Raw genomic sequence first — 22709 nt, forward strand, 5'->3', positions numbered from 1 at the left:
CCTGTATTTCATCTGAGCTTCAAATTCTTATTTTATAGTAATTAATTATTCATTAAATAGCTTATAAACGTTGCCAAACAACACAAAAAGCTTACATGAAACTCAAAAGTCTAATCCACACACTCCACATCTTTCTATTTTGAGGTAAAGATAGAAAACAATGACTTTTTACAAGCCAAAGAATCCCCAAATCAATCAAAAAATGCTCCTGAGGAGGATCTCCCGTAAGAATTTGAAGGGCAGGTCTCCCTTGCCCTTCTATCACTGTAAGGTCAAACCATTTCAGCATGTGAGGACAGTGACCTGCCTGTGACCACAGTGACCATGACTTGTGGTCACTTGATTCCTCCAATTGGAGATATTTAACTGTTAACGGGTGAGGGACCAGAGCCCTCAGCCCCCTGGACTGCAGTCAGCAGCTCTGTAATGCCTTCAGGTTCTGGAAGCAGCTATACTGAAACTCTGAACCAGAGGGCAAGTACGAGGGAAGAAGCAATGCGAATGCCTCAGCTTCCAGTGCCAACGCTTCTGCCGTGCACAGGGACACTGTGCAGCACTGGACTGCAGCAGGCTGCACTGCATAACTCTTCACAGCAATTTCTGCAGCATCATCCTGAGCTGTGAATTGGGAAACCTTTGCAACCCTCCTTCCGGAGCAGCTTTGTTAAAGATGCTCACAAAAGCTTCCCTCAACACCATTTCATCCCAGACACGTGTTTGTAGTGGAGCTGACAAGCAGCTGGAGCTCCCCAGTGATCACCCCCTCTGGCTGTGCAAAACCGCTCTTACCTTGGAGGAGAATGTACAAGACCAATCATATAACAACGGAGTCTGTTCACCATCATCCAAGTTCGGGTCATAGGATTTCTCCCCATCCAAGATTAAGTCCTGAGTGTTGGACCATACACGGTATGACCCCCCATCAATGATCGGGACCAGCTTACTTGGTATCACAGTTACATTGGCAAAGATGCTTTTGGACAGTGGGGTATCTCCAAAGGAGACAATAAAGATGAAGCAATAGTTCCCAACTTCCAGGGCAAGTTTTGGTATAACTAGCTGGGGCCTGTTCACATCAACATTTGGCAGACGGATCCTGCTGGAGTCATCCAAGTTCATGCAGCTGGGTGCTCGGTAGATCTCCCACAGGTGCTCCGTCTGGTACTTGATGCATCCTCGGAGGTCAATCTGTGCCTCTAGGTAATTCCTCTGGGACCGCTTCATGACTACTTGAGGGGGCAAGGCTAACTCCACCTCTGGCTCCTCACACTCCAGGACTTTCACAGTGACAGTGAGGTGGGCTATGAAGAAGCTAATGAGATTGGTGGCATTCACCTCCACCAGGTAATCCCCAGGGCTCAGGTAAGAATAGTTGGCCACCGCAACCCTGGTCATTTGAGTGGAAGAGCCATCCCCAAAGGTCCACAAGAACTCAACACTCCTGCTGCTGGGCACCACCACTGCTTCAAACAGTGCTGTCCTGTTGACAAAGGCATTGGAGGCAGTGAGGGAGACTTGGACTATCGGGTCTTGGACCTGGATGGTTCTGGTGATATTGATACCTCCCAAGTCATTGAAAGCATTGAGGTGAATCTCGAGTAGACCTGCAGCTTCCGGAGTGTAGGAAACACTCTCTCCTGCCACAGTGACCACGGACTGGCCTTGCTCTTTCCACAGGGAGAACTGCCAAGAGAATGACACACGGGAGCCACTTTCCACCTGGGCACTGAAGCTCTTCTCCGTGCCCGTGGGTATGCCTTCCTCACAGCAGTTCAGGAGCCTGACATTGCGGATGGCCTCCAGGACAGAGATGAGCACCTGGGCATGTGCAATGCTGATTTGGTTCTGCACCGTCACAGTCACCAAATAATCACCGCTTTTGGTGAACTCATGCGTGTACTTGGACCCGTTGAGCACCACAGAGTAGTCCCCACTTATGCTCACCAAGTAACTCACAGAGGTACCTGACAACATCCTGATCACAAAGGTGACCTGTTCCCCTGGCTCCACCACCTTCTTGCTGGCAAGAACTTCCAGTCCTTGAATCCTGTCCAGCACAGAGATATTCCTGCTGGCCAGAGCCCAGCTGATGTCATTCGATGCATTCAAATAGACTGTATAAAACCCTGCTGTGGGGAACATGACTGCCACAGACTGGCCAGTCAATGTGCCATTTGGCACCTCCCACAGCCATGTCACTTCAGTCCCTTGCTGCAGCTCTCCCTCGAAGACCACCGTGGAGCCTGATGAGACATATCTACAGTCCAGTTCTGCAGTCCCTATACTCAGCCCCTCTATGACCTCCTCTACCCAGATACAAATTGTTGCATTGGTTGAATCCAGCTTGTTTTCTGCCCCAATGACAACCTCTATCACTCCAGGGCTTTGGAAGGAGTGTATAATAAAGGGTTCAGAGGTAACAGGAGAGAAGCCATCCTCTAGGTACCAAACGTATGTGATGCCAGTGCCACTGGTTATGGCGGTACTTATGTTAACAGAAGCATTAATAGCAACTGGGTTTGGGAAGGCATAAGGCTTTAAAAGACCAATGCTTTCGATGAACTCCAGTGTTCTGTTAGCAGTTGCACATCCCAGCATATTAGTGGCTTTCAGATAGACAGTGTAGTTTCCAGCTTCTAGGATGCTCAAGGAGAAGGTTTTCCCAGTGAAGGTCTGCACAGCATTGCCATCCCTTTGGGCTACCCAGCTGTAAGAGATGTTTGTTCCCTCTCTCACTACTGCCTGCAAATGGAGTGTTTTGTTAGTTGGGAAATAGATGTCCTCCACCAGGTCACTGCTAGCCACCTGCAGGCCTTCAATCTGCTCCAGGACGTAGACATAGATGCTGTCCTGCAACGAGCTGATCTTGTTCTCTGCTGTCACAATTACATTGAATGTACCCACGGACCGGAAAGTGTAGGAAATTGTGGAGGACCCTTGGATAGGAGTGCACCGATCACAGAGGATCCACGAGTAGCGAATGGCACTGCCAGCTGCAAGTGTGGCTACAAAACTCACCGAACCATTTAATGGCACCACTGTCCTGCTGGCATTGATGGTCAGCCCATGGAGCCGACGTTTCACTTCGACGTCGATGATGGTCTCGTTAAAGCTCACATCGTTCCGGCCCATCACACTAATAGTGTAATGGCCTGTGTTGTTGTAGGAGTGGGTAGCGATTTGCCCAGGCTGGGTAGTGCCATCTCCAAAGTCCCAACAGTAACTCACTTTGGTTCCATTCATGCTGGCAGAGAACAGGTAGATCTGGTTCAGCTCCAAAACACTCGTCCCGTTATATTCAATCTTTGCTACCCCAACTGGTTCCTGAACCTCCACAAACGCTGTGTCATTGTTGAAAGAGACGTTGTTGGAGACGGTCACTGTGACCAGGAAGACTCCTGTGTTCTTGTAGGTGTAGGTCACCTCAGTCCCACTCGATCTAGTGGACTCATTGTTCCCGAAATCCCAGCGGTAGCGGTACTGGTAGAGAGGCACAGCACTGACCTGGAAGCTGCTCTCTTCACCAAGCCTTATGAACTGCTTGGAAAGGAGAAGGGTGACGTTGACTATCTCTGGCTCTACACAGACGCTGGTGAAATAGTGAGCCTTGTTAAACTTGCTTGAGAGAGTCAGGGAGAGGGGGAAAGTCCCACTTCGGGTGAAGTTGTGCATCACCACAGGGTCCCCGCTGATTGTGACATTGGACGAGCCATCTCCAAAAGTCCAATCAAAGATGTATTCATCAGGATTCCCTGTCACATATGCAGTGAGCTGCACATCTGGGTGCTCAAGGATGCAAGAAGTAGGCTCTATTTTGAGTACTTCCAGGACAAATATCCGAACACGCACAGTTTGGGAGACAGAGTTCACAGGATTCACAGCTGTCACGTTCACAGTGCAGTTGATGTCCTTTATGTACACGTGTTCCACCACTGGCACCTGACTCCTCAGCACTGTCCCGTCCCCCATATCGAATATCCAGGTGATACTGTCCCCCGTCTGCACTGAGGCATTAATGGTCACAGATGCTCCCAGCTCTGCTGCCTCATCTGCGGAAACACGGAGCCCAGTTATCTCTTCAAACACTTGGTAGCACTCAACCGTCTCCATACTGCTTATGGTATTGTTCGCTGTCACAGTGATGTTGTATACCCCTCTTCTGGGGTAGCTATATGTCACTGTAGACTGGCTCTCTGTGAACAGTGAGGACCCATCCCCAAAGTCCCAGGTGTACACGACACCATAAGGAGACGGCAACGGATCGGCTCTGAAGGTGACCGGACGGCTCACAACTAAAACATCCTCCTCTGCTTCCATCTTCACATCAATCAGATAACTGTAGATGTGAACTGGGGTCAAGTGGGTGAGGTTCTCAAACTGGTTGGACACAATAACCACCAGGGCATATTCACCTGCATTGGAAGAGAGCAGAAAAAGACCAGTTGTGAGGACATGCTTGTGCAACAGCTTGCTCAGTGCTGCAGCAATGTGGGCAGCGTGACGGGGCACTGCAGGGAGATCCTCGCTCCTGCACTGCGCGCACCCTCGGCCTCCCTCCTCCGGTCCAGGACAAGCAGGAATTACAACCAGGCCATGCATGTGAGGACCAAACACCAATTAAGAAGCCAGTCCGACAAGACACAGAGAAAAGATTTTCTTTCTATTCACTCACAAAACAGATCCCCTTCCTGCTGCCCGCAGTAGCGGTTCCTACCCCTGCTCCCATCAGCATGGAGCTCGCCTGCCACTCCTCTGTCTGCTGAGACTGCCCCAAAAGGGGACTCTGTGTGGTCGACCTGCTTCTTACAAACTTCTCCTAGAAACAGTTACAGAGGATAGCAATTGCTAGAGACTTCCAGTCACTCTGGCTGTTTGCTCAGGAACAAGGTAATGACTTTCAAGCCACTGTTTTATTGGAAGGTGCCTTGTACCCTCTTTGCAAGAAAAATGCCCACGCCCCTTCTTTCCCAAACAACCGTCCCAAGCATACCTGGGTCTTGATAGACGTGTGAAACGTTGTGCTCAATTACAACCTCATGGACACTGGGATCAGGCACAAGGAAAGACTTGTTGTAGGGAGGTTTGAACAGGTACGTCTCCTGGATACCATCTCCAAAATCCCACCTGGAGAAACATGCAAACCATGTTACACTGCACAACATGAGAATCATGGAAATCCCAGAGGAACCCTGGCCTGGCCTAGGGCTGTCTTTCAGGCTCAGGGCTGGGTTTTCCAGAAAAACCATAGGAAGCATAATGCCAAATATCAAAGCAGTAGCTGTGCCCAAGGCTGCAGAATTGTCACTGTGAGAAGAGTACAGCACTGGTAAGAAGAAGAGGAACCCAATATTAAAGCAACATTGCAATCCTTTAAAAAAAAAGTATTTCAGCCTGAACTATAGGTCCCAGCCAGCATGACTGAACCATGCTTGCAGGGATTTCAAATTAACTAGACAGCAGCTGATAAATGGGCCATTTGACATCAGCAGGCCCTGGGAAGAGAAATAGTGCAGGCAAGACTGGTAAGCTATGCACAGTAAGATCCTAAGTTCGGGCAACTTGCAAAGGACTCACAGGAACAGAGCATCCACAGCTGAATCAATCTGAACTCTTGCTGTAAGCTCCACGGTGCTGTTCTGAGGGAGGACTGGCAGGACACCCAACACAGTCAGGTTCTTCATCTTATTCATCATCTCCACCGTGACATTGTAATTGACCGTAAAGTTACTGACGTGGTTGGAGGCGGTGAGCTGGGAAGGACAGTGGGATAAAGAATGCATTTGGGATCACCTTGCCACGCTGCCCTCTCCTGAGAGTGGGGCTTCACAGTACTGAAGAGGTCCCCCCAGGCAGGCAAGCAGGTTAGGTCAAAGAAGAGTAGCCTGTGGGACAGGGAGGCAGGGGCAACAGCCTGAATGGCACTGGAAAGCAGCAGTGACTGGAAGGTCACCTACCTGGTGAAGCCACCTCTTGCTGGAACCACCACATCTCCACCATTAAAGTCAGTCCAAGGAAGGACTGTTTCTACAGCAAGAGGGCAAGGAGAAGAGCTTCTCATCCTGAGACTGCTTTGGCTCTGAACTTGCCAGTTACCCTTCTGCCTGCTCCAATGTGCCCCGCACACTGTCTCCAGCTGCTGTGCCCAGGCACTTGCTGCCACCAAGGGGGCAAAAGCCACCCAGTTTCCTTAGGACAGCGGCAGACGAGTGGCTCCAAGCACAGAGTGGGAATAGGAGAGACTCAAAACCCAAGCATGCCAAGTGCAGTTCCAGCACCTTAGGTGTAGTGGGCACAGAGAAGGAGAGCAAAGTTGGGCAGAGGAGGGAAAGGGACACAAGAGACTGAAGAGACATGACAAAAGTAGAACAGGATCCTCAAGATTATCTAAGCATGTTACAGTGACGTGGCACCTAATGACGAAGCATCTTGTCACCTCCTCACCTGCAGGAGAGCTGAGCTGCTGACAGAAGGAGCTGCTGCTCCTTCAAACCCAGCTGAATAGGGACCTCCCACCCCAACAGATAAAAGAAGTTTGTGTCTCGACTTCTGTGGATCTGTTACACTGAACCCAGTGGACCCCAGACCAATGCCACCTTGTCAGCTCTGTAAGTGAAAGCAATCCAGGCTTGTCAGCACAGTGCTTCACCCAGCAAATTAGTGCTACTCAGCATAGTGCTGCACCAAGCAAATTAGTGCTAGCATGTCCCTGGAGCTAGGGCTGGTGTCTCTTCAGGAAGCCAGCAGTTACCCTGCAAATGGATCAAGCAGCTTGGAGCCAGACCAGGACTCTGCATGGCAGTACAGGGCATGATACAGAAAGATGTTCTGGCCAGTGATAGACTCCTATTCCACAACAAATACCTACCTCTCTCTGCCCAGACTCTCTGCTCTATCGTTCTTCTGGGGTCATGACAAAACCCAGTGTTCCAGTCTGCACCAGTAGAAAGAGAACAGGACAGAGACCAGAAGAGCTTGTGGCAGAAGCTCTGTCCTGCCTATGAAAGTCTTAGTTTGCATCCTGCCTCTGCCTGGTTCTGAATCCATATCTCCTCCCTGCCAAAGCAGCAGCCAGCACCCTGTCGTGGGGGCTCCCTGCCTCATTCCTGCTGGGGAGGAGGAAGGACAGACACTCCATGAACATAAAAGAGAACATGGAGAAAAGAGAAGAAAGCAAAGACAAGGAAGACAGCGAAGTCAGCTGTAATGGAAGAATAGCAAGAAAATTACTATTTGCATTTGCAAGAGCAGGTCAGTGAGAAATAGCAGAAGAGCTTGTTAGGAGCACAGTGAAAATCTCCTCAACTCAACTCTGCCTTCTACTCTCCCTGCTGCTTTCCCTGCTTAGTTTGTGGGATGAGATGGAAACCCAGGATTGAAATGGGAAAGGCCTTGGCTTACCGAAAGCTTGTACACAGCTGGGCTTTGGTAGATAACGTTGAAGACAACATTGTAAAAAGTGAAAGATGGCTTATCATCTACTGTCCATCGGAAAGTCACATCTGACCCAGCTTCCATCACAGGGATGTAGCTCTGAAAGGTATGAGAACATTTTATACTAGTGCAAGAGAAAAGCATGCACAGCACTTCCCAGGAGATCTCCAGCTGAACTGGAGAGGAGCAGAGCCAGACTGGGAGGCATCACACATCTACAAGACGGCGCCCTCAGAGCATGACACAGAGGCGCAAGATCATCTGTGGCTTTGCTGCTGGTAGAGAAATGCAGACCCTGACTCCATAAATCAACAGCAGAGCAGGGAGCAGAACCCATACTGCCTGCTCCCACACCCTAGTGCTCGGCTCTTGTGATCAGCTCTCTTTCTTGCTGGCTAAAAAACTTTCTGTTATCTTTGCAGAAACAACTCAGCTTTAGCTACGCCTGTAAGCTGAGTCTCTGACCCTTGTCCATTGATGGTGCCTGACCCAAAGGCAAAAATGGTTGACCTGCACTGGACAGGGCAGGCTCCCTCCTCACTCCTACAGTGCCTCCTGAGCAGACCATGGCAGCCAGGAAGGGTGAGACCAACAGGCATTGCAGGCACAGGGTTCTGCCATAAGCAGCCAGAGGTTGAACAGAGCGTTTCACAGATACCGATGGGCAGTTATTCAACAGGCTCCTAGGGCTCGGCTGTAGCTCTGGGGACAGGGGATTGGAGAAAAAAAAGACCGCAAACACCAGAGTAACTCCAAGACTTTGATGGATGGATGAAACATTTTTATAGCTTCAGCCAACTGATGTAAGGATTTAGTAGAGCAAATCTAAACACCTAAAGGAAGTTGACAAGTCAAAAGAAGGTAAATACTGGCCTTTCATAATGCCTCCGGTTTTCTGTGGAATTGGAAAGCCAGTATCCCCCCCCGGCAGGAGGTACTGCCTTACCTCTGAGGGAATTAAAGTGAACGTATAGCTGAGCTGCCTTCCTGCTGGAGAGCACCAGTGCTTTCTGCCACATGCCTGTGCCTGCAGCAGCTCTGTCTGCATGGCCTGGGAGCCGGCGCTTAGCAGCAAGCAGCGCTACACCCAACCAGTGTGGAGCCGAGCCCCAGCCCTCCTCACGAGCCAAACCCACACCGTTAGCAGTAAAGGCTAAAAAAAGCTACCGACGAATTAAAAGCAGCAGTAATCACTCACCACTCGTGTATTTAGCAGGACTCTGCTCTCAGGGTCAGGGGTGGCCCGCAGCCCACGGATGGGCTCCTCCACTTTCACCGTGACAGTGATGTTCTGGGAGCTCACGGCGTTCTCTGCAACAAGGACGTGGGTGCTCACCCCCTCCCTGAGGCCACTCAGGCTGACCACAGCAAACCAGGTGTCGTTGGTCTCCCTGGCACAGTCCGCCGTCAGCAGTTTAACAGCCGCTGGGCAGGACCCCTCGAAGGGGAAGGTGCGGTTGTCCCCCAGCCAGCTAGCTGTCGCGTTCAGCCCTGAGGAGAGTTTGACAACCAGGGTAGTGTGGTTGGATGGTAGGTAGACCCTGCCACCTTGAGGAGCGGGGTGGATGACCCGCAGGCCTGACACCCATGAAGTCACCCAGAAACTGCAAGACAGATTGGCGCTGAAGACCCCGTTGTCCACGCTGGCTCTGACCGTGTAGCGACCTGGATGCTCCAGCCCCGCGTTGTGGGGGCTGATCACCGAGACCAGCTGTTCCTCGGCATAGCGAACTCGGAGAGAGCAAACAGTGTTGTTTATCCAGGTGTCACCAATGAAGCCATCAGACAGGCCAAGTGCCCACTCTGAAGAGTTCATGCTTAAGACGTTGGTTCTGTAAGGGGATGTGGTACTTGCTTGGCACTGGAGGAGTAAGCCCAAGTCTGCATCGTGCTGGATACTGAAGACATCCTCAGCCCTGACAAAAACATCTTCTTTTTGGAATGTGACCTGCAGAGAGAGGAGACATTTTTGGATTAATGCCTCAAGTTAAGAGCACTCAGCGCCCAACTCTTGCCTGGACAAGTCAGTTGGATTTACTGCCAAGTGGAAACCAACAGAAAAGCCACAGATCCAAACACAGCATGGGGAGACATTTCACCACTCTGCTGTCCTTGGCCACTCCGAATAAAATGTGCTAACACAGAAGTCAGCTTTATGCTCTCTCTCCACTGCGTAAGTGCAATAGGAATAGCCCAGAAAATCTGCACAGCCTTTTGACCAACTGCGCTATTGCAACAGGTTACTGCAGGGAGTCCATGGCTTAGAGTGGGGGAGACAGAAAGAGGTAGCATGTGTGACACTGAGCAAGTAATTTCATTTGAATGGACTTCAGTATCTCCATCTGCAAATTGGGAACAATTCTTTATTTACCCAAAGCACTCAGGAGAAAACTGCCCCACCTACTCACTGGTTACAGCAGCTAATAAACACTGACCAGATACTGGGAAGAAGGGCCAGCTGGTATTGTAAAGAAAAATTCCTTGATGAGTTCATAGCTGAGCTGACTTTCATTGTGCTGAAGGGAAACGGGGGCAGAGCTGCTGGCAAGAGAACTGTTGGCACACTCGGTCATGTTGCAGCAGTTGTTTAGTGATGAGCACAAATTAGTCAAATGACACCAGTGGAAACCAGGAGGACAGTCAAGTAGCGTCCAGTTCCCATCATCCTGAGCAGTGTGGAATGGTTCTGTAGCATTTTTTCCCTCCTGGTAGTCTGAAGAAGTGAAAGAGAAAGCAACAATCACCATTCTGACAAGTAACACTTCTAGTGCACTTCTCCTTTGCTCCAGATTCACAATTTTTTTCCATTTTGACTGACCATGGCTCCACTCTTAGTAAAAGTTGCAACTGCAACACATCCTGGTGCTATGCAAGACAAGTGTCCTGTTTTACTGGAAAATTTCACAAAGGCACGAAGATCGTTAAAAACAAAGTTGGTTTCTTTTCCAGTGAGGACACACCAATTTGCAATCTAAAAGAGATCTATGTTCAAGCAAAAGCAAGTCCAAGCAAAAGCAGAGCTGGCTTTGACATTGAAAACATATTAAGCAACTTTTCTTAAGTTAATGTTTCCATGTCAAGGTATCAGCTTTTCAGTGTCAAAAAATATCCTTTTGTAACCAGCCAACCCTATGGCCATAGCAAACATTGTGCTGCAAAATTAACTGTTGCCAAAACTGTGACTACTGAGCTGTTGTACAAGTAATAAAAGGCTTATTAGATTATCTCATCCATCAGGAAGAAATGGGCTCAGGACAATGTTCTTCCTTGTTAACCTGTGGGGCCAGATGGACCAGAACACATTCCCATTTTACTTGTCATGTGTCCCCAAAGTAATAAAATATAGCTCAGAAGATTAATTCACTTCTACACATGTTCCTTACACTCACATTTTCTTCATGCATTGAGACAGATTTCTCCCTCTATTAATTTCTCCAGGACAACCACTTGCCCAAGGCAACCTCAGGCTGTCCAAACATGCCTGCAGATTTTGTACTTTAATGTCCTCAAAAAATAGAACAGAATAACTTGAGCCTTTAAGGCTTCAAAGCTTCTGCTTTGAAGACAGAGGGGCCACAAGAAGGCCACAAACATGCAGTTTGACACGGCCCTGATGGCATCAGCTCTAACAATACCACAAGTGTCGAGAGGAGATGCCTCACCTTCTCCATCTATCGGTCTATGCACCTGGAACCTCACTTGAACGGGTTGATGCAGTTCCTGCGTCACAAACTCCAGGGCAGACAAATATCCCTCGTGCCTGAATGCCAGCTCAGGGAACACCATCACCTGCAAAAAAAACCAGGCTCTCACCTGCCTGCGTTTCCCAGGGCTCGCTCTGCAGCAGCAGGATGAGCAAACCCTTCTTACCTCCACAGCTTGCCATGGAGCTGACAGCACATCTTCTGTCACATTCTTCACACCCTCATGTGTGTCAAACACAGGGTCTCCCACAAGGAAGTTTTCGGCATTTAAGAGAACTCCTGTTTAAAAAGGAAATATGTGAACAAAGCCCACGAGACTCAGCAAGGTCTGAAGCTTTTCCCCCCACCCTGCTCATGCTTGCTCGCACCATGCAGCAAAGGTGTAGCAGGGCTTGGGCCACTCAGGAATCTGTAACTCCAGCTTTACTGGGAGAAGTAGCTGCTGTAATCCTGTCGTTTCCTTCTTCTTCTTACAGGTGTTTTGATTTCTTTCTCATCCTGCACAAGTAATGTTTGCATTTCCAGTTCTCAGCAATTTTGACTTCTAGGAACTCAGCAAATACTTCTCCCTTCCAATACCTCATGATTTGCTTTGAATTTTTAAGCACGAGGTGCACTCCCCATCCTCCCCGTCCCCCTGGACTTTATAGGAAATGTGGCCAGGACCAGCTGGTTTCCACCAGTGGCAAATACCTCTGGCTCATTCATAGCCACGTCAGGCTCTGGGGACTGAGAACAACCAGCTGATGCTGTCCCTCCTACCAGGGCCAGTGGGCGCTCTTCCTAGCGATGGCTTTTTCTTCTTACCTAAACCTTCTCCTGTATTTCATGCCCTTTCTGCTTCTCTTTCTTACTCCCTACACCACTTTAGGAGATTTGGAAGGCTGCATAAACACAAACCTGCACAGCGCACACCACATAAAAGCTCACCTAATGATCTCCAAGGCCATATAGTCTTTTAAGTCACAAGACCCCAACACCTCGCAAACTATGAGATGCACAGAAGGACAGCAAGAGTCACCAAGGCAGCACCATGGCCTCGGGTCCTGGCAGCAGCAGCAGAGACTGCTCAAATAAGAGAGAAAAGCTATTTCCAAAGCTCTGCCTCTGAGCTTCACTCCTCTCTCTACTTCTATTGATGGCAAAGATTGGAGTGGGCCAAATTCTTCCCTTCGGGCTATGGCCAGGTTTCTGAAAGTTTATCAGTGAAGCCTCTGTTGGGAATATTGTGGTTGTTGCCAGTCCAAATTGATCTGGGGTGATGCTCTGGATGACCCCTCCATGAAGCCCTATTTTTCCTTGGCACATGCCACTGAGCAGGATACCTGCCTGCCCACGATGCCAGCAGACAGTGGAGAAGAAGCAGAGCCCACCTTTTGGCTTGTACTCGCAGACATAGCTGTGCTTGGCCATGCACAGGTCTGTGTTACACTGGCCCGTTGGGCCCATCCGGACACAGTGGTCAGCGTTTGACGGATGGGGTTCTCCCGGCAGCCAGTTCTGACAGCTCTCCAGATTAAATCCTTCACCTCTTTGCTGCGCTCCAGTGCTTGCAAAATCATTGAATCCAATCCAGACATCAAGGCTCCTTCAAAAATAAAAAGAGGGGGGATTTCAGGAAACTATGAGTATTAGAAAGATCTGGGACAGATGCCATCTATGGTTCTCAATGAAAATAATCTTAACAACAACAGCTTCATCCATGTGTCACAGGCTGCATTTAACAAAGCCTTTTAGTTACTAAAGGATTTCAGTATCCATTCTACCACCAGTACCTGGCTCTTCAGTAGCAGCTCCTTCACGGCTTGCCATCCTGAGCCCAAAGGATCCAGACAGAGCAATCAACACCAACACTACAGTGCAGTGGAGCCAGGAGAGAGAAGCAGCTCAGGGGACCACTGTGTGCCGCCAAGTCAGACCCTTGGTGATCACTGCCCCACAACTTGAGCCACCCCATTCCCAAAATGCCAGTCTCTCTCGCTCCAGTTACAAGAGGACCCAGTTAAAGGCTCCACCAGCACCACAGAGCTCATGAGATACTGGTAAGCACTGATGCATACCAGCCACAACTGGTACAGCACAAAGATATCAGAGAGGGTAATGAAACACAGGCACGAGGTGACACTGGCTGGAGAGAACCACAAAGTTTTATTGTGTTCAGAAATTCCCAGGACTCCCTCTAACTGCACATCTTCTGCTTCCCCAAGTTGGAGTTGCTTCCTTCATATTAATATCTTTATTAATACCACCATGCCGCCTGGCGTCCCCTCCCAGCGGGCACCGAGGGCTGACGGCCACCCGTGGGTGCTGGCAGGGCTGAGACCAGCTCTCCCCCATGGCGGAGTAAACCCTGCACAATACGGGGAAGTGGGACTATCCGCAGACTAAGGAGTATCAGCACGTTGACTAGAACCTCAGACCCCTCTAAGGAGAGCAGTCTGTTAAAATGGCCTACCTGCACTGCAGTTTAAATGACCCTCACAGACACTTTTAAGCCTGCATTGAGTCATGACTTAAGAGGAATGGTGTGGTCATACAAAACTGTCTGAAAAAGCTGCATCCTTTAGAAAACTTTTGTGCTTCATCTCTGCAGACCTGTGGAATTTGCCACTAGCCAATTCTCCACTGCAAGTGGAACTGGCACCAGTGCAGGATTAAACCTCGGACGGTGCCAGGTACGGGAACTCCTGTTCGCTTTGATGCAGCTGCTGGGAGATCGTCAGCTCCTCAGCCACCGCTGAAAGGCAGCAGCCACTGGGGGGACAAGACGCCGGCAGCAGATGCCAAAGCCCTGCAGGCAGATGAACCCCACATACACAAGAAAAGGCCAGGATCACTTTAGGAAGATGAAATGTCCCTTCCACATTTGGAAACTGGCTGAATCCCAGCAGAGATTCTGGTGGAAAGTGCTGAGCAGTCTTTCATAGCCACAAACAGCCTGGACAACTGTTTCTAATCGCACCCAGCAGAAAGTGAGGCATTTGTTCCTTATTAACTTTGGAGGGGGGCGGGGGGAACAGCCTCATCAGGCACCCCCAAAGTCCCCAGCTCCTTCTCCACGCTCCCTCCCACAGGTTGCAATCAATTCTGCTATGGCCTTGCCCCTCCGCTCCAGTGTGCTCCCAGGGTGGTACAACTCTGCAAAAAGCAGACCAGGGAGATAATTGGTGTCTCTCCACCACTAGGCTCACGCCAGATGAAATGATTCATGAGGTCATGCTGAAAAATGACAACGAAAATAACTGTTCCGTGAATCAGTAGTTTTCATTGCAAATAAGATTAAAAAATAAATAACCGCTGTGCTCTGCTCCCGAACCACTGGCAGGGGATTAGGGAGAACAGGCTACGAAACCGCCTGTTTGCTGCCATCAGTAAAACTTGGTAGAGATTTTCCTTTTCTAATTCCAGCTATGATCTAACTGCAAGACACCAAAAAAAAAAAGGGGGGGGGGGAAGGAAAAAGAAGGAAGAAAAAAAAAAAAAGAAAAAGGCTGGCTGGCTTGCTTCCCACCCCTGCCCCACTGCTTGGCCCATTACCTTGCAGAGAGGAACAAGAGGACTCTAGACATCCTTTTTTGAAGGAAGATGTGAGCATCCCTCTGCCTCTGAGGAAGGACCAAGCTGCATTGCTTGGGGCAGCAGGAGCAGAACAAAGCCTGAGGAGGCTCGGACGGGGAGAGGGGCTCCCTGCGCTGCCTCAGAGGGGAAAGTGGGGTCCCCTGGAAAGGGTGTGGGTTTCTGGAGGTGGGGAGGGGACCAGCTCAGCACATGCTGCTCCTGGGGAGGCCACAGAATGACTGGAGCGAAGGAGAGGAGAGAGTGGTCCTCACTGCTGCATGCTCTAATGGGAAACAGATTTCTGCTTCTGTCATTTTCCCACAAGAAACTATGGAGGCTGAGTGTTCCAAAAACCTGCGGCTCAGTTGATTTGTCTTTTATCGCCAGGGAAATCGCATCCTGGAACTGCCTCATTCATGTTTATCTGAATGGATTAATAAAATAAATACATGAAATAAAGGGGGTCAGAGAGGAGAGCAACGTGGGGCAGCAGCTGGGGCAGCTCATTCCCTTCTGAGGTCTCATGATTTCCTTGTACTGCAGTCCATCAAAAGCCCTGCACGCAAAGCCTGATAAATCAGAGCACCAAGTGACCAGTTTCTAACCTGTGGAAATGGACAGACTCCTCTTCCCCAGAGCAGCGACCACATTTGCCATCTCAGGATAAACCCCAGTGTGAAGGGAGTAGGGCAAGGATACAACTTTAGGAAGAAGGGGCTGTCAGACCTTCAGCAGAACCATTCAAAGCCTACGTCACATGCAGCTGTTCCCTTCCATGTGCTTTCTGGGCTGTGTTTATTAAGAGGCCATCTCCAACATCTGCATCTGGGAGTGCTGACAAGAGCTGTCAGGCCCCTGAAAGCTCTCCTGGTCGTCCTCCCTCCCAAGATGGCTGGTTGCAGAAAGGGCACTTAGAGGGGCGGATTTAATCAAAGGCTGACACTTCCAGTGCTCTCTGTTTATAAAGCTCAAGTCCTGAGGTGGAACAGATGCTGCTGGAGCCTGATACTCGGAGAGGAGCACTGCTCCTTCTCAAGAGGCGAAAGAAGAGGGGAAGAGGTCTGGGCTTCAGGATGCAGCCATGTCTGGAAGGGTGCAGGATCCCAGCTGGGAGGCAGGACTGCAGCACTGGCTTGGGCTCTACTAGAGCGGCTGCTCGATGCCACGGTGTCACACATGGGATAATCCAGCTGTAATTCTGCTGATGGAGGGAGCTGGTTGCAAGGTCACCCTCAGGCCCTGCTTTGCAGCCAAACACCCTCGTGGACACGAGCGCCTGCCCCTCTCCACTGCCCAACCCGAGCCTGCAGATTTTGCTGAACTCCCAGGGGGAAGGTCTGTCCAGCCACACTTGCTCCTGACCCTGCACCATTTCAGATGCACCCACAGGCACAAACGTAGGGTACAAGATGCCCACCAGCAGCAACCCCACGATTCCCGGTTCTGACTCCCAGCCTTTCTGCTCCATTCCTCTTCTTCCCTCCACAGCCTTTAAGCAAAGAAGCCAAGTTCAACAAGGGCTCAAGCTCTGCTTATTCCTCCTCTTTATTCAGCAGCCTCACTCCTACCATCTCCCCATACTCAGCCTGGACCCGAGTGTCTCTCCAGCCTGACTGGCTGCACAGGAACCCTCCCTCCAGACCCCTCTGCAGGTGTGACCCCAGGAACACAAGACCTGTCCCTAGGAAGTCTTAACCCTTACCCTCCTCGCTTACCTGATGACATGAGCGACCAAGAAGCTCTGGATCTCAGGGCTGCTCACAAAAGCCAGCTCTCCATTGCCATGCTCCTGGCAGTGCTGCTGCGCCTCCAGCCACTCAGCCTTCTCCACCACCAGCTGATAGCAGTGGTTATTGCCCGGGAAAACCAAGCCATCCGGGGGACACATGGGGTGAACTGCTGCAGAAGACAGAACAACACAAACATGACGTCCTTTCTGCAGGCCCTCACACCCCAACCCAATCTGGGGAGCGAGGCTCCAGGAATGTCCCGTCCTTCTTGAAGCCCATAAATCCCCTCTGCTGTTGAAGCACGCTCTGTGCAGTCATCTTCTTGGTCCAGGACAGTGTAAAACACTGCCTGGTCAGTCAGGGGAGCAAGGAGTGCCCGAAGGAGTCATCCCTTACTCCTTGTTAGGAAGGAAGGGAAAGGGAAGTCCCAGGACCCAGTGCCACCCCTCCCTTGCCCAGCACCCACCCAGCCAACCCTGCTTACCTCTGCCCAGCTCTCCAGCCTCTGCGGTGATACCATACAACACCGTGAGGCCAGTGCCACCTCTGTTGCGGATCCGTATGTCCAGACTCTCATTCGTCTTGACCAAGGATGGACACTGCAGTTCTAACTGTTGGGGTGAAGCCACCACCTCAATTTCTGCCTGCACGTGTAAGACCTTGGTGCCCACAAAGATGGTGGCAGTGACATTGTACTGCCCAGGTAAGGCATACATGTGGACAGCTACATTTCCAGTGGTGTTGAGAACCTCTGTCTGGTCCCCAAATTCCCACAGTAAAGTGCTGACAGCAATGGGAATACTGACATTGAAGAGCACGGCCTGGTGTAGGCTGTACCGGGGCTGGAGTCCTGTGAAAGACACAGGGAGCTGTGCCTGGAAGGGAGAGGGGACGAGTGATGGGCCATCACAGTCCTGCCCAGACAAATGCTCAGTGCAAAATGGCAAACAACCGGAGGAAGAGTTTGTTTCATGGGCAGTACCACACAAACACTGCCCCTGGGTGCTGAAACCTCCATATTCCTGGTCTTCAGCATAACAGAGGGCACCACACGTCTCCTCAGTGAGATTCCCAGAGTGAACAGATGTGAAGACGATGACAAGTTCAGCCCCTTCTGTGTGGTTGCTTGTCAGACACGTTACGTATTGAGCTCCTGGAGAAAGAACAGAAGATCCTCTTGCAAACTGACAATGAAGCCATGGCTTGGTGAAACCCTCCAAGAGACACCACCCCACTACCCCTGGGAGTGGACTTCTCCTGGGCAGCTCCTACTCCAAGCATTTCCTTTTTGAGACTTGCCTGGGAAGTCTTTAATCCCTCAGCAACCATTTCCAAACTCTTCATGCTAATTAATGATGACAGAAATAACAAGCCAGTCACACAGATTTATGGAGCAGCAACACTTAGCACATAAAAGGGGTCTTTGGAGAGCCTGACAGTCCCATAGGACATGGAGCCGCTGAGTCTGACCCTCAAAGGACTAGCCACTGAGTGAGACTCGGAGAAAAGGTTGTCCCTTGGCTGTACCTTAGCTTGGTCTGGTGTAGCACATTTCACTGCATGCTGCCTGGGGCTTCCAGCAACAAGTCTACAACCAAACACAGTTGGGCAGAGTGGCACATCAGGGGCACAGGGGAAACACCACCAGACCCTCCACCAGGCCCACGCTGGAGCTGGGCAGAAGCTGCAGCCACCTTCATCCTTGGGGAGAGCCAAGAGCTTCCCACCTCCTTGCAGGCAAAATCTGGTGCTAGAAAAGAGGGCAATGCCACACAGAGCCTGCACCCGAGGAGTGTGGAAGGATGCACGTGCATGCGTTCATGGGACGGATGCACAGAAACAACCTATGCCTGGTTACAGGGAGCACAAACACACACACGCATGGACACGCAGGCACGTACGATGATGGCAGCCACAACAGCCCCGCTCTCAGAGCAACAGCTCATTCCCTTGGGTTTACTTCCCCCTCACCGGCTTGCAAGGGGTGGGATGTTTCTCTGCCACAAACACTCAGGCAGGGCCTCTGCCGCGTGCACAGCCGCAGCCCAGCTGGGACTGCCTGGCCTCCTCTCCAGCTCTGCCCACGCAACCAAGCCGTGTTTGCTCTTCTGTTTCTGCCGGTTGCTACAACATCTCCCCCCAAACATCTCAACGGCTCCGGCCTTGTGTGATCTTCCCATATCAAATCCATCCAACTGTCCGGCTTTCTCCACAGCCTTCCTGCAAACGTTGAGGCACTTTTCTTAAGAAAAGTCCCGTGAGGAGGACCACAGCATGGGAACCACTTTGCTTTTTAACACTGGCCTGGTCATACTTCTTCATTCCCTGCCCGTCAGTAACAACTGTCAGTAGCTGGCAGGCTGTCCCCAGCCTACTCCCATTACACTGAATTACCCAGAAGACAGCCTCACGTTATTGTTTCCACAGTAACTTAAAGTAGTTCAAGAGGGGAACAACTAATTTTCTAATCAAGGGGAATAACAGTGCTGGTGTTATTCCCCTCGATAATTCCTGCAAGGTGCTGCAAGGCCAGGGTAACTTTGCCCGGGAAGGAGAAGCAACCACCACCAAGGTTTTGGCCTTGGGGAGCACCGCGCTTCACCGGGCGGCTCAGCTGGCTCCCACCAGCTCTGGTGCCCTCAGCCCTGCATCCTCCTGTCATGCATTAAAGGAGATGCCTGATGCCTGCAGGGGCGAGCACTCACTGTCCCTCCCTCTCTCTTACTCAAAGAGAGCTGAGCATCCAGGCAGGATTAGGTTTCTTAGGGCTTCCCCTTCCCATTCTCCAGTTAAACACTGCCCGACATTTCTGCTAGCCAAGGCAGTCAGAAAAACGCACCCAGAGCAGGCGACGGGCTGTAGATCCGGGCAGTGTCCATTCAACACTCCCAGCGTGGAGCCCTGTCACCTGCAAAGATTCAACTTAGCATGTCCTCATGTCCCATCGACTCCAATGAGATTTCATTGCTTAAGGTCAGACTGTTCAAAGTTTGAGAGAATGAAAGCCTAAGGCTGGAGGTCATGGAGCTAGTGTCATCTGATGGCTGCCCAAAGCTTGGTCTGTAACAAGTTTGCTGATCTCAGCCCTGGTGTGACCGACTCAATCCTTAAGGCATGAGGGTACAGTCATACACTACCATTATTTGCTTAATTAGATTAGAACTGGTGACTTGAGGTCTAAAGAAGTCTAGATGTGATCCCCAGCTGCCCTTGGGCCCGTTGTTCCCACCAGTTTAGTCATCTCCCACACCACAGCCCCCAGTGCTTCCTTACCACAAGTAGCATTGACGAACAAGACATCAAAGAGGGAAAGGTTTGCCACCTCAGGAGGGTGGGTGCATCTCGTATCGGACGCTTGAATAACTTTCACTTTTCTGTCTTCCACCCAACGGGGCAACCAGGAAAGTTTGCAGTCACAAACAAATGGATTCCAACTTAAGTTTCTGTAATGGGGAGATCAGACAAAAGTTAGGCATTAACTTGACATGTGTGAAGTGTTAATTACAGCAGTGTGCAGATCCCGCACTGTTCCCATCTGTGCCACTCCACTGAAATGCTTCAGAAAGAACCGCGAGGGGAGTTAATGAATAGGGAATCAAGCAATAATTAACATGATTTTTCTAGAGGCTAGAATTAGGCAAGTACTCCAAGTACTTTTTTAACTCTACAAATAATTGTTGCAATTAGAAGCAAATTACAGACACAATCTTATATTTAAAATAGTCTGCCATCTAACAGCCATTGGATGTAATGGCAGCCTCTCCAGCTAAGGGAGACTATTTACAGCTCCATTAAAAAATAGCTAAGAGAATAAAATTGATCTGTCAAAAAAGAAATGCAAAGTCAATGATAATCTTTCCATGTGGCAGTTTAATGAAAAGATGGAAACTTTAATTGCAGCTAAGCTTGATCCAAATTACAGCCTTTGGCATTCAGCTGCGAACAGGACAGAGATGGAAAGCTGTTTGTTTAGCTGACGCCAGCTGGGCCGGGCCACCGCAGGGGCTGAACCCCGGATTTTCATACTGAAAGCACCACTTTGCCAACCAGCCTTAGCAGGGACAGACTCATTTGGACCTTCTGTCTTTTCAGTGCCACTTGCAAGCAAAAATGCAGAGCTGAAAATGCCCTTTGTGTCCTGTGTGGCTGAGCTTTTTTCTTACTTGCAAAAAGCAATTGCATGGGGTTAATCCTTTTGCTCATTCAGACACAGAACTGCCATTCTGTGCTGTAACTTCATGTATCTCTCCTGAAAATGTGTGGCTTCCCCTTGCCTCCCTTCACATAATGGCACAGATTTTAATTACTTCAGTTATAGGCCTAAGAACTTGAATCACTTAGGGACAACATCTTGAAGTGCCTTCAAGTGACTTAGACACCTCAGTCAGGGTCTCCCCTGTTGCAGGTCGGTGCCCTTTTCGTTAGATCTCCCAGTCCCAAGGTGTGACCATACAAACAGAACAGTAAGTGTGACCCAGACCACAGCCAGAGACAAGAACCTCAGCAGAGCTGGTGTGGGAGAGAAGCAGGGAAGCCAAAAAGGCCCTGGCAGAGGTTGGAGGTATCCAGGAGACAGAAGCAAAGTCTAGGAAGAGGTTAGGCTTGAAGGGCACCAACAGGACCCAGGAGCAGGACACAGCTTGAGGAAGAAATTGGAGAAGAGTACAAAAGGCAGCTGCTTGGTTGGGTATGTGCCCCAGGTCTCCCCGAGACAGCGCTGCATCCCACACCACCAGGAAGGGAAGAGCTGTTTCAAGGAAAGGTCTAAATAAAGAACTGGGAAACAAAGAGGATGAACTTACATTTCACTTAAATTAAATAAATTATCAAATATTCCATCTTCTAATGTAGAAATCTTGTTGTGGCTTATATCTCTGTAAAAGAGGGAAAATGAAAAGGAAAGTTCATCACGCTGGTAACAACTTCCTGGCAAACATACAGGATCAACCTTCGTCCCAAGCTCTGCTTGGGTACTAGTTACCCTCTGAACACCTTGAGTCTCAAAAGCCACATGCATATGATAGCAAAATGCCCAGACAGGCACTAAGTCACGGAATGACAGTGTGACTGATGTTGGAAGGGACCTCTGGAAGTTACCTGGTCCAACCCCCCTGCTCAAGCAGGTTCACCTAGAATGGGCTGCCCAGGACCACATCCAGAGGGCTTTTGTGTATCTGCAAGGATGGAGACTCCACAACCTCCTTAGGTAGCCTGTTCCCATGCTCAAATACAGTTCCAGTGCTCCAAGTCCTTCTATAAGTCCTCCTTTTAGGAGATTTTTGAGGTGTGAAGATGGCAGGCTGTCCAAGCTGCCAGGTACTCAGCTAGAACCACCAAATCAGGTTTTGGGGCTTGCTGTATTGGTGCCTTTTTTGATCTGACAGTCCAATTACTCTTTAAAAAACAGTTAATCTTCCCTATGAACCATCAGCACATAACAGTGCAAACTCATCTGATCAGCAGCTGAACCAGTGAGTTTGCTAACGGTCAAAGCTCTCCTCTTCTCCTGGCCCAGACAGAGTCTGTGTAGTTTTAGTGAAACGGGACAGCTCAAGGTGTGGGGAGCAGTGGGACATCGGCCCTTTCCCCCACCTCTGCCAGGCTCCTCAAAGGACCCTCAGACTCCGTACCCAATTGCCTCTGAAGACAAGTGGGATTTGGACACTGCAGTTTTATAATTTTCCATGTACTAACAACCATCTTGTGACAAATCTCAATCTCTTGCCTTGATCTCCTCTCCATCTTGCAGTACAGCAAGTCAAATCCTGCCCAACTCTCTGAATGCCAATAAGCGAATCACTGGACTGTGCAGCTAAATGCCTTGAGGAAGGAGTCCATGGACACATCTATCTGGGGCTCGACAGATGAGGTCAAGCAAGAACAAGGCTAACTTGTGAAACACAAGCATGTGTTCTAGGTACCAGCTCAAACGTGCACGGTGAGCTGGAGGACTGGAAGGGTGCAGTGTGTACTTACAGTTTTGCCAGAGAAGTCAGGCTTTCAAATATCTGAACATCTAAACCACTGATCTTGTTATTGGAAAGATCCCTAGAGAAAGAAAACACAATTTTCAGCTTTCATTCAACTTCATTTTGTCATTCCTCCATTACTAGACCTTAGAAGAGCCTCTCTCCAAACTCCTTCCAGACTCCAGAGCAGAAGGTTTTGGTGTGTTAAAGCGGAGCATTTCTCCTGGCCAAAGAAAACACCTTTCCCAGCTATAAATCATTTGCTGCTCAAAGCTTTGTATAATGTGTAGATACAGATTAGGACTATCATTATATGC

General features: G+C 49.9%; 1 protein-coding gene across 2 annotated transcripts in view; it reads right to left on the reverse strand.

Annotated features, from left to right (window-relative positions):
- PKD1 (polycystin 1, transient receptor potential channel interacting) overlaps positions 1–22709 on the reverse strand; it is a 99507-nt gene that overhangs the window by 35558 nt on the left and 41240 nt on the right. For both annotated transcript variants that reach the window (XM_069810509.1, XM_069810508.1), the window contains exons 2-15: positions 22400–22471; positions 21226–21297; positions 19697–19866; positions 16908–17576; positions 16409–16592; positions 12509–12723; positions 11302–11414; positions 11094–11220; positions 9867–10144; positions 8630–9379; positions 7399–7530; positions 5575–5750; positions 4991–5124; positions 790–4412 (exon numbers count right to left, since the gene is read on the reverse strand). In XM_069810509.1, coding sequence (XP_069666610.1) covers positions 790–4412; positions 4991–5124; positions 5575–5750; positions 7399–7530; positions 8630–9379; positions 9867–10144; positions 11094–11220; positions 11302–11414; positions 12509–12723; positions 16409–16592; positions 16908–17576; positions 19697–19866; positions 21226–21297; positions 22400–22471 — 6715 coding nt within the window. The remainder of the gene's footprint in view (positions 1–789; positions 4413–4990; positions 5125–5574; positions 5751–7398; positions 7531–8629; positions 9380–9866; positions 10145–11093; positions 11221–11301; positions 11415–12508; positions 12724–16408; positions 16593–16907; positions 17577–19696; positions 19867–21225; positions 21298–22399; positions 22472–22709) is intronic.

Source organism: Haliaeetus albicilla, chromosome 22, assembly GCF_947461875.1.
Source record: "Haliaeetus albicilla chromosome 22, bHalAlb1.1, whole genome shotgun sequence".
NCBI classification, from domain to species: domain Eukaryota; kingdom Metazoa; phylum Chordata; class Aves; order Accipitriformes; family Accipitridae; genus Haliaeetus; species Haliaeetus albicilla.